This window comes from Oryctolagus cuniculus, chromosome 17 (assembly GCF_964237555.1).
Source record: "Oryctolagus cuniculus chromosome 17, mOryCun1.1, whole genome shotgun sequence".
In the NCBI taxonomy this organism is placed as follows: Eukaryota; Metazoa; Chordata; class Mammalia; order Lagomorpha; family Leporidae; genus Oryctolagus; species Oryctolagus cuniculus.
The window spans coordinates 33,603,196-33,615,024 of NC_091448.1; the positions used below are offsets into that span (position 1 = coordinate 33,603,196).

At 49.7% G+C, this 11,829-nt stretch overlaps 1 protein-coding gene across 1 annotated transcript; it reads left to right on the forward strand.

Annotated features, from left to right (window-relative positions):
* The first annotated feature begins 10,642 nt into the window (after window positions 1–10,642).
* Window positions 10,643–11,578, forward strand: LOC100356653 (olfactory receptor 4D2). Its single transcript, XM_002719273.3, has one exon. The coding sequence runs from the start codon at window positions 10,643–10,645 to the stop codon at window positions 11,576–11,578; it is 936 nt and encodes a 311-aa protein (XP_002719319.3).
* The last annotated feature ends 251 nt before the right edge of the window (window positions 11,579–11,829 follow it).

Genomic DNA, 11,829 nt, shown 5'->3' on the forward strand with positions numbered 1-11,829 from the left:
GTCTGCCACACCACAGGGAAAACCTAGAGTTCTTCCTTTTCAGATGAGTCTCTGCGATGAGGAGTCAAAGGTCTCGTGTCCATGACACACAGGTTCTTCTCTGCTCTGAGCACCCTCCACCCCAGGCCTCCACCATGGCACTTAGAAAGTGGCCTCACTTTTAACACTGTCTAAATATTTCCCACAAGGGCCTTAGCACTTTGTGTCTGTTCCCTCTCTACAAAGCTGCTTAGGCAATTTCATACTGTATGATTGTATGATTACCGGCTGTGATCGGAATGTCTCCTCATAAAGTCTGTGTGTTGGAAACTTAACCCAAAAACTCATATGTGATGGTGTTGGAGGCTGAGTCAGAAGACGTCATGGAGCTGTTGCTGTTATAATGGGCTTAACAGCTTTAGAAGAACAGGAAGGGAGGTATGAGCTGACAAACTTCCTGTCTCTTGCCAGAGAGAGGTGCTGGCACCTTCAAAATGGGCTTCCCAGCAAGGAGAAACCAGCTGATGGATGCTCTCTCTCTCTCTCTCTCTCTCTCCCTCTCTCCCTTTCAAATAAATAACTTTTTTCTTTCTTTCGTTCTTTCTTTTTTTTTTTTTTAAATCTGCTCCCTCCTTTTTTATCATTTATCACTGGTGCTTTCTCCTATATTCTCATGAGACTCTCACACTTTACAGAGTGTGAAAACTCAGACAGGATGAGCCAGGGACACAGGCAACGCTGTAGAACTTTAACTGACTTCACTCAGTCTTTTCTGAAACAACAAGGGCTAAGAATAAATGGATGGATGCCACCATTAATATCCAGTCTCAACTCCCAACCTAACCTCCCCCGGGCTGCCAGAGCACCCCGAATTCATCTTTGGGTCATGACCCTCAGAGTGTCCCCCCCTGGCATCTCACATGCTACAGGAAGAAATAGGATTGTGTCCTATAGGAGAAATAGGACGTCAACAAGCCTCAGCATCAGCCCTGGCTCCTCGCCACCCTCCTCTCCTATCGCAACCCTGTGCTCTGGTCTTGCCAGGAACTAAGGGTTTCTGGAATGTGCTTTGTACCAGTTCACACCTTCACTCCATTTTTCCCAATAGAAAATCCCTTCCCTCCTCTGCCCACAGCTCGACCTCCCCTTGGTTCAGAGCCATCTCCTCTAGGAGGCTTTCCCTCCCTCCCACACATGGCTAGTTACTGCATCCCTTAATTTCTAAAAGTTACTTTGTACTTAATCTTGGTTTTATGTATTTGAAAGAGAGAAATACAGAAAGAGAAAACTCTTCTATCCACTGGTTCTCTTCCCCAGTGCCTGCAATAGCCAGGGATAGGCCAAGCTGAAGTAAGAACCCGGATCCCTATCTGGGCTTTCCATGTGGATGGAGTTAAACCATCACCTACCACCTCCTGGGGTGCACAACAGTAGGGAGCTGGAATCAGAAACACAGCTGGGACATGAAGCCAGGCTCCAGCTGGGACACGGGTGCTCTATGTGGCATCTTTTTTTTTTTTTTTTTTTTTTTTGACAGGCAGAGTGGTGGATAGTGAGAGAGAGAGACAGAGAGAAAGGTCTTCCTTTGCCGTTGGTTTACCCTCCAATGGCCGCCGCGGCCGGCGCACTGCAGCCGGCGCACCACGCTGATCTGAAACCAGGAGCCAGGTGCTTCTCCTGGTCTCCCATGGGGTGCAGGGCCCAAGCACTTGGACCATCCTCCACTGCCTTCCCAGGCCACAACAGAGAGCTGGCCTGGAAGAGGGGCAACCGGGACAGAATCCGGCGCCCGACTGGGACTAGAACCCGGTGTGCCGGTGCCGCTAGGTGGAGGATTAGCCTATTGATCCGTGGCACCGGCCCTATGTGGCATCTTAACCATGGTGCTAAGCGCTGGTCCCAAGGAGATTTGAGCATTCCTCTTGTGGTGCTGTTTTCTCCTGTAGTGTATTCAGTGTTTCTGGGATTTTCTTCCTCATCAGGCCTGAGCTCTTTGAGAGCAGCCCCTGAGTCTTGCTTTGGTACCCAGAGAATTGAGCACACAGGTGTACCAGACATGCCATTTGCTGCTCTCCTATTCGTCAAGGAGGCCAACCTTCACTTTCTTGCAGGGAAATTAGGCACACGTGGCAATTCAAAGATGGCACCCAAAGGAAGTAAGGTGGGCAGTATCCAAAGTTGTCTACCACCAATCTGATTGCCTGCGCAGCTTCAGGGGAGGTGACAACAACTGATGACGAGTGTACAGACTTGTGACTGGTTCTGTAGAAAATTGCCCCGTAAAATGACCTTTTAAGTAATTGTTTGGTCCTTATGCCCTGCCCCAGTAATCCTGCGGTCTTCTGCTTTAAAAGGCTTTGCTACATGCGCTATAAACTGAGTTCTTGTGGGGAGCAAACCGGACTAGACTGAGTTACTGGAATTAAGACTTATTCTATGCATCTGCTCTCCCACAATATGGCGCTGGGAGAGAAGTAAACAGCTTCCACACAGCTGCCTCCAGTTCAACTAATAAACTGTAGGACTTGCTATTGATTGGAGGAGAGCAGCGTACTCGGCGTGTGGGCAGCCGAGTTGGGATTGGCGGAGGAGGACTATAAAGGAGGAGAGAGACGGCATGCACCAGGAACATCTATGGGGAACATCTAAGGGAACCCGTGCAGCCCCCAAGAAAGCCGGCCGGCGGTGTGCCGCTCCCCTGCGGAAGTGGGGAAAGCGGCCAGGGGGAACTGCCCTTCCACGGAGGTGGAAGGGATAGTAGCCAACCCGGGAAGAACCAGCAGCAAACCCAGGGAGGGCCGAGCAGACGAAAGAACAGCGCAGGGTCCTGTGTCGTTCCTCCACGAAGAGGGGGAGTGACATAATGGTGCCGTGACTCGGATATGAAGCCTAGGCAGGGTTTAGTGTCGTTCCTCCACGAAGAGGGGGAGCGACATAATGGTGCCGTGACTCGGATAGGAAACCTAGGACGGATAGGAAACTTAGGAGGGAAGAAATGACTCGGATAGGAAACCTAGGACGGATATGAAACTTAGGAGGGAAGAAACGGGAAGAACTGGGAAAATACCGGAGAGAGAGACTAGCAAACAGCCTAGGGAAAAGCCGGACGAAAAGGGTGCCGGAAGAAGCTATTGAAAGCCTAGGCATAGATTCGGATACGGACTATGGGGGGAAGCTGGGAGAAATCTCTAAGGTTGAAAGCGAAAGTGAAAGCTAGAACAAACAGACTCGGATGCGGACTGTGGGGAGAGGCCAGGAGAAATGAGGGAGGAGTATTGTTGGAGGAAAGCTTGGGGAAATATACCGGGTAGAGAAAAATGTTAGGGAAAATGAAGCCGCGAGTGCAGGCCGAGGCGGATACGAAAGCCACTTTGGGATTCTCAAGTTAGCCTGGGAATAGGGGGCGAAAAGTTGAAACCAGAAGCTGAAACGGAAGCCAGATCGTGGGGCGGAGACGTATGCTGGGTTGAATTCGCCAGGTTAGCCCGGGGAACTTAGATTGAATGCTAGTGGCGGACACGTAAGCTACGCTGTGTTACTCGCGGAAGCCGCCGCGTGCAGAGAGAGCACGGGGCGTGAATAGATAGGGAACGGGGCTGGCGCGAGGCCGTGGTGCAGACGCGAAGGGCGTGGAGACCGCGGAGCGCGCGAAGCCAAGCCGCGCAAAGCCGGGAAGCTGTGCAGATGAAAGAGGCGCGGGGTGAAGCGGCTCAGAGCCGGCAAGGCGCCGAGAAGCAGCCTCGGGGCAGAGCTGCCGGCAGGGCGAAGCGCCGGGAAGCTGCGGGGATAAGAGAAATAGAAGTTTAGAAATAAAATGAGAGAAATAAGAATGCTGGGAGATAGAAGTAAAATGGGAGAAATAGGAATGCCCGGAGATAGAGAAATAGAGAAATAGAAAGGCCTCCCCTCAACATGGCAACGAGAAAGTTTGGATTCGGTCTGCCTGATTAAGTGAGGCGATGAGCACGATGAGCACCTGCGGGCAGCTAGCAGCTTATGCGCCGCAGGTCACCGAAGACAGGCACGAATTAACATCAGTAAGGCTTCCCCACAATACAACAATTAGAAGGCTTGGATTCGGTCTGCCCGATTAGTGAGGCGATGAGCACCTGGGCGGCTAGCAGCTTATGCGCCGCAGGTCACCGAAGACAGGCACGAATTAACATCAGTAAGGCCTCCCCACAAAAAGGCAATGAGAAGGCTTGGATTCGGTTTGCCTGATTGCTAGGTTTTGCAAGCCCCTGCAGGCAGAGCAGAGCATGCGCTGCAGGGCACCGAATACAGGCACGCATCAGCGCCTAAAAACCCCCTCACAACATGGCGAAGAGAGGACCCGGATTCGGTTTGCCTGATAGGACTTGTAAGAGCCTGTGGCAACTCTAGCAAGTAGAGCAGAGTGTGTGCCGCGGGACACCGAAGACAGGCGTGTATCAACGCCAAAAAATAAAAAGAAAGGGGGATCTGTGGGGAGCAAACCGGACTAGACTGAGTTACTGGAATTAAGACTTATTCTATGCATCTGCTCTCCCACAATATGGCGCTGGGAGAGAAGTAAACAGCTTCCACACAGCTGCCTCCAGTTCAACTAATAAACTGTAGGACTTGCTATTGATTGGAGGAGAGCAGCGTACTCGGCGTGTGGGCAGCCGAGTTGGGATTGGCGGAGGAGGACTATAAAGGAGGAGAGAGACGGCATGCACCAGGAACATCTATGGGGAACATCTAAGGGAACCCGTGCAGCCCCCAAGAAAGCCGGCCGGCGGTGTGCCGCTCCCCTGCGGAAGTGGGGAAAGCGGCCAGGGGGAACTGCCCTTCCACGGAGGTGGAAGGGATAGTAGCCAACCCGGGAAGAACCAGCAGCAAACCCAGGGAGGGCCGAGCAGACGAAAGAACAGCGCAGGGTCCTGTGTCGTTCCTCCACGAAGAGGGGGAGCGACATAATGGTGCCGTGACTCGGATATGAAGCCTAGGCAGGGTTTAGTGTCGTTCCTCCACGAAGAGGGGGAGCGACAAGTTCTTGCTTGCTTCACTTGACTCCCCGCTGCATCTGACTGTCTCCAGGATCAGGAGGCAGGGGAACGGGCGAGCGGTGCACATACCTTTCTTCGGACCCAGTCCATCCTCGTTTGGTGGACTAAGACCCTGCACTTTCTCTCATAAACACCTACTTTTCGGCAGATTGAGCTGCTGCCCAAAACGCTGACATCACATATGAGTGTCCTTGGAGTCTCAGTTGCTCTGCTTCCAATTCAGTGCCCTGCTAATGCATCTGGGGAAACAGAGGAAGATGGCTAGAGTGCTTGGACCCAGGCCACCCACATTGGAGGCCCTGATGGAGTTCTAGGATGATGGCTACAGCATGAAGCAGTCCTGGTCAGGTGTCCGTTTGGGGAGTGTAGCAGCAGATGGAAGAGGGATCTCTATCCTCTGTCCCCTCTCTCCCTCTCTGTGACTCTCGATTTCAAATAAAGAAGTAAATCTTACACACAAACAGACACACACACACACACACACCCTACTAAAATCCCAAAATAGCACAGTACTCCCCAGCATTAAACTACACTTTAGTCAGTCTCTACAGCATATAAATAATGCACAATCCCACATTCCTTAACATGTTTTAGGTTAAAACATAAGGAGTCACCAGAAATGAGTTTGGGTGGGCACCTGACAGATGGGAAATGTAGGAAATAGATCAGAGGTCTTTCTGATAGAGAGCTAAATCAGAATCATGAGGAATTGGCCCATGTAACTTAAAATTGCCCAGATGATCATGAGTGAAACTGATAAGATCTATTCTGTCACACAGCATCAACACAAAATATCTTTTTTAGGAAACTTTTATTTAATAAATATAAATTTCAAAAGTACAACTTTTGGATTATAGTGTTTTTCCCCTCCATAACTACCATCCCACACACAAACCATCCCATCTCCTACTCCATCTCCCATCCCATTCTTCATTAAGATTCATTTTTTAATTATCTTTATATACAGAAGATCAACTTAGTATATACTAAGTAAAGATTTCAACAGATTGCACCCACACAGACATACAAAGTATAAAGTACTGTTTGAAAACTTGTTTTACCATTAATTCCCATGGAACAGCATATTAAGGACAGAGATCCTACATGGGGAGTAAGTGCACAGTGACTCCTGTTGTTGATTTAACAATTGACACTCTTATTTATGATGCCAGTAATCACTGAGGTGTCATGAGCTGCCAAAGCTATGGAAGCCTCTTGAGTTCACAGACTCTGATCTTATTTAGACAAGGCCATAGTCAAAGCAGAAATTCTCTCCTCCCTTCTGAGAAAGGTACCTCCTTCTTTGATGGCCCGTTCTTTCCACTGGGATCTCACTCACAGAGATCTTTCATTTAGGTCATTTTTTGCCACAGTGTCTTGGCTTTCCATGCCTGAGAAACTCTCATGGGCTTTTTAGCCAGATCCAAATGCCTTAAGGGCTGATTCTGAGGCCAGAGTGCTATTTAGGACATCTGCCATTCTATGAGTCTGCTGTGTATCCTGCTTCCCATGTTGGATTGTTCTCTCCTTTTTAATTCTATCAGGTATTACTATCAGACACTGGTTTTATTTATGTGATCCCTTTGACACTTAATCCTATCTTTATGATCAGTTATGAACTTAAACTGATCACTTTAACTAGCAAGATGGCATTGGTACATGCCAACTTAATGGGATTTGGAGTCCCATGGCACATTTCTAGCTCTACCATTAGGGTTAAGTCCGAGTGAGCATGTGCTGAAATGTACATCTCCTCCCTCTCTTACTCCCACTCTTATTTTTAACAGGGTTCAATTTTCAGTTAAATTTAAACACCTAAGAATAGTTGTATGTTAATTAAAGAATTCAACCAATGGTATTAGTAGAAAAATAAAATGCTAAAAGAATAAAACAGTAAGCTGTTCCCCGAGAGTCAGTACAAGGGCTAATCAAGTCATGGTTTCTCATAGTGTCAGTTTCACTTCTACAGGTTTCCTTTTAGGTGCTCATTTGTTGTCACAGATCAGGGAAAACAATTCTCTGACAGTTCAGAGATGAGGAACTCCAGAAGAAAATATATACATTTCTTGTACTAGTTGAAAGACTGCCACTAGACACACCAAACACAGGAGTTAAGGAAAGGTTTATTGTTGGGTGGGGGAATCCAGACAGGCTGCCTCCCCGTGCAGGATAGACCAGCAGCCTGTACTGGGAGAACAGGTCTTATATAGCTTTGCAGAGGTAAGGAAGTGGCAACAAAAATCCCATTAGGGTGGGGTGGAGCTGACATTTGTGGTTGGGCCATTTGGTCACCTGACTTCTAGTAAGCCAGGCTGGGCTCAGGATTGAAACTTGTTATACAAGAAGGCCACAGGGCCAGAGCCTAACAGGGCGCCACAGATAAAATGGCACCATTTTAAAACATAAGTCCTTGTATGAGTTCATGAGATTAATGATCATAATTCACATATAAAGTACTAGAATTTTTAGCTGGCGCTGGGGAATTGGAGATGGAGGAGGAATCAAACATGAGACCTGGTTGTCAAAATAAGATTGAATGTGCAGGGTTGCAGTTTCCAATGTGTTAGACATTTTTTCACTGATGACATTGCCCAAAGTTGAGATCAAATCAATAAAAATGTTAAAGAGAGAAATCAAACCAGTTGTCTGGATGATGCTGAGAGAGCGAGAGTGGGAGCGAGAGAGTGAGGGCGAGCGAGAGACAGAGAGAGAGAGACTGTCCACAGTGTTGACAAGAACACTGTCAGCAGACCCTGAGGTCAGCACCCGCAAACTAAGGCCCCAGACAAACAGCAGCAGCATCACTTGACTCCGTGTTGGAAAGGGCTCTGCCCACCACCCACTAAACTAGAAACCTGGCCGTGGGCTTTGAACCTTTCCCAAGCCTTCCAGGTTGGCTCTGGTGTACGCTCCAGCGTGTCAAGCAGCTCCTCCATGAAATGGGTTCCTCCCAAATGCCCTGGAATGTGTGTTCTTTGAAGGGACACTTGTCCTCTCTGACCTTGGCCTGCTAATCCTGTTTCTTGAAGCTCTACCATTTCAAGGCCCTTGTTGCTTTGTCTTCTTGCCCCCAAGGCAGACCTCTCAACTAGCAAGTGTCTTGCAGAGACTCAGAAACTTTTTAACAACTCCCTCTGCTCATTGCTCCCGGGGGAATAAATCCAGCCCTGGTTCTTGAGCACTGTGCAATGCCTTCTCCCTGAGGGCATTCCCTTCCCAGGGGCTATGAGGTTTGGGCAGCACTGGAAACTCAGGAAGCTGCCTGGAGAAGACCCTCAGGAAGGTGAGAGACCTGAACTCACTCTGCCACTGGCGGCTGAAGGAAGGTGAGACACAGAGGGTTTCCTCACCTGCTGGTAGGTCATCTCTATGCTGGGCAGAATGAGCAAGTAACATAGACTTGGTGGTAGCAACTCCAATGCGAGGACAGTGTCAGCAAGGAATCTGGGGGAATGTGCTGTGGAAAACCCTCCTTCCGGATGCATGAGAAGACCACCAATTTTAGCTGCTGAGCATGGCACTGTCCTTATGATCAGGGGGATCAAGGGAAAAGTAAAATCACTCCAACAGGCCCTACAGAGGGGAGGCCACACTCCGTTTCCTATTCAATACACCCCTGGCAAATTTCTTGAGCACTGCTTTGTCAGCGCTCCAGGCTCTGTGACTCCTAAGATACTGGAATGAATGTGGATGGTTGAGGGGAGGAGCTGAAACAAAGGACAATGCTGGAAAATGACAATATCCGGGAGCGGTGTGTTTAATGGGGTAAGAGTGAGAGAGACGGAGGGTCTGTTCTCCGAGGAGAAGTAGCGATGGAGGTCACAGCGCGGTGCCAGGTCAGGGAGCCCTTCCCAGGTAGGAGGACAGGGAGGGCATGCAGGAAACAAGCACGGAAATGAGCGCCGGGGCTGTGGAGGCAGGCATCACTCACAAAGAGCCAAGAGTCACAAAGGTGACTGAAAGGTGGGTGGAGGCCAGGGTCTATCCCCGTGTGGGAGGTGATGGGGGCAGCCACAGGCACATGTGGCCGTGTGTCTGCACCCACCAAGCATTTGTCATAGCTGCACAGAGCCCTAGTGAGTGGCTACTAACAGGGAATGTGTCAAAGAGGAGCCCGAGCAGATCTGGCTCTGAAAGGCCTTAGGGGCAGCTGTGTAGAGGGAGGACTGCAGTGGAAGCCAAGGCCAAGGGTGAGAAGCCAGTGATCTCCAGAAGCCAACAGGCTACACTAGGGCAGGTGGGGGGATGGGCAGCCAGAGACTGTGCCCAGGGCAGTGGGGAGCCCAGGTACTCACCAGGTCCTCTCCATCTCTTTCCCTGCTCTGCTTCCCACCTCGGTGCCATGTCCTCCCCACTACAACATTTTATGTCTCCATCCTGCCTGTGTTCTACTACCCTGCCTTCTAATCTTTTTTTTTTTTTAAGACTTATTTTATTCATTTGAAAGACAGAGTTACAGAGAGAGGTAGAGACAGAGTGAGAGGTCTTCCATCCGCTGGTTGTCTCCCCAGATGGCTACAACGGCCAGAGCTGCGCCGATTGAAGCCAGGAGCCAGGAGCTTCTTCTGGGTCTCCCATGCAGGTGCAGGGTCCCAAGGACTTGAGCCATCTTCTACTGCTTTCCCAGGCCACAGCAGAGAGCTGGATGGGAAGAGGAGCAGCCGGGACTAGAACCAGTGGCCATATTGGATGCGGGTGCTTCCATCCAGGGCTTTAACCCACTGCGCCACAGCGCCGGCCCCACTAATCTCTTTCACTTTTTCATCTATTTCCATTTCTTTTCCTTCTATATCTTTCTTTCTTCTCTATCCTGAGATTCGGTAACATCTTCTAAAAATGCTCTCCTTTCATATGAGTTCTCATAGTCCCCTCAAGCTAAATCCGTGATCTATTTCTTAATCTAACGAATTTCCCTCCCCTACTTTCTCTCATCTCCACCTAGCTCCTGCAGACCTCACCAGGAAGGGGCACCTACACTGGAGTTGGGAAGAAACTCGGTAGCTCACACACCCAGGTGTGTCCAGAGGTCCCCCTGCCCTGGTGCGCATGTCCTGTGCTACTCACCCACGCTGCAGTCAACACCAGATCCTTTTTAAGTACTGAGTATGGCAAGGACACACATTGCCAGGAACAAAGAAATTGTGAAAATGAGATCTATATCTGTAGGATCTTAATTTGAATTGTGGTGGGGAAACATAGTTGCATGAAAATCTGTTAACATGTTGATGTGCTAAATGTTGCATGAAAACCGTGGAGTGCAAAAACCGAATGTCTGATGAAAGGGGTACGTTCTAAACAAGCAGACTTCACAGAGGACAGGGCGGCCTGATTATTTCAGGAAGTTATTCATGGTGAAAATCAAGGAGATGGAGCCCTGGAGTTTGGCTCCAGGTCTGAGTGGTTCCCAGATCTTCCCCACTGTAATACACTGGTATTGGAAAGCAGGTTGCCTGTGATTCTGGATGGCTTTCAGCATCCCATGCATGCATCTTCCCTCCCCGGTTTGTAAACTCCCTGAGGAGTCCACTCAGGCAGCTGCTGGTATCAGATCTGCACGTCAAGATGCCCACCATGTGCACTCAGGCTTCTTGCTTCTGAGCCTCTCACCACTTCATCTGCATTCAATAAGTACCATGGAACCCAGGAACCTCACTTGGGTATCAGAATTTGTCTTCCTGGGGCTCTCGCAGTCTCGGGAGCTCCAGCTCTTGTTGTTTCTGGTGTTCCTGTTGGTCTACATCATCACTGTTACTGGAAACCTCCTCATCATAGTCACAGTGTCCTCTGACTCCCAGCTCCATGTGCCCATGTACTTCCTGCTCCGAAACCTGGCTGTCATAGACCTCTGCTTCTCCTCTGTCACTGTCCCAAAGATGCTGGTGGACTTGCTCTCGGAGCCAAAGACCATCTCCTACCAGGGCTGCATGGCCCAAATCTTCTTCTTCCACTTCCTTGGAGGAGCCATGGTCTTCTTCCTCTCAGTAATGGCCTATGACCGCCTCATTGCCATCTCCCGGCCTCTCCACTACATCACTATCATGAACACCCAGCTCTGTGTGGGGCTCACGGTGACTGCCTGGGTAGGGGGCTTCGTCCACTCCATTGTCCAGCTGTCTCTGATGCTCCCCCTGCCTTTCTGTGGCCCCGACATCCTGGACAACTTCTACTGTGACGTCCCCCAAGTGCTGAGACTGGCCTGCACGGACACTGCCCTCTTGGAATTCCTCATGATCTCCAACAGTGGGATGCTGGATGTCATCTGGTTCTTCCTCCTCCTGATCTCTTATTTGGTCATCCTGATGATGCTACGCTCCCACCAAAGGGAGGCAAGGAGTAAGGCAGCTTCCACCTGCACCACTCACATCATCGTGGTATCTATGATCTTCATTCCAAGCATTTACCTCTATGCCCGACCCTTCACCCCATTCCCCATGGACAAGGCTGTGTCCCTCAGCCATACGGCCATGACCCCCATGCTCAACCCCATGATCTACACTCTGAGGAACCAGGAGATGCAGGCAGCAGTGAAGAGATTAGGGAGGCACTGGCTGGCGTGTCAAAAGGAGTGACAATGGCAGGTGGCTTCTTTTTGGCTTTGCTATCCTTTTGTAAAGTGCAGAGAGTTACCACACCTGCTCTCTTCTTAATTTGTGGATTTGTTGTGAGAGTCGTCTTAGAAGTGGATGGCTTTGAAACTAAGCAACTTACTCAGTTTTGGGAGGAAAAGGAAAGTGATTTCTTTAGAGGCTAAGGTTTGTGATAAAGCATTCTGACACCTCTGCAACAATGAGGACTGTCCGCTTGGCTCCAGAACCACAAC

Coding starts and splice junctions, on each gene's coding strand:
- LOC100356653 (XM_002719273.3), top strand. CDS start 10,643: ATGGAACCCAGGAACCTCACTTGGGTATCAGAATTTGTCTTCCTGGGG.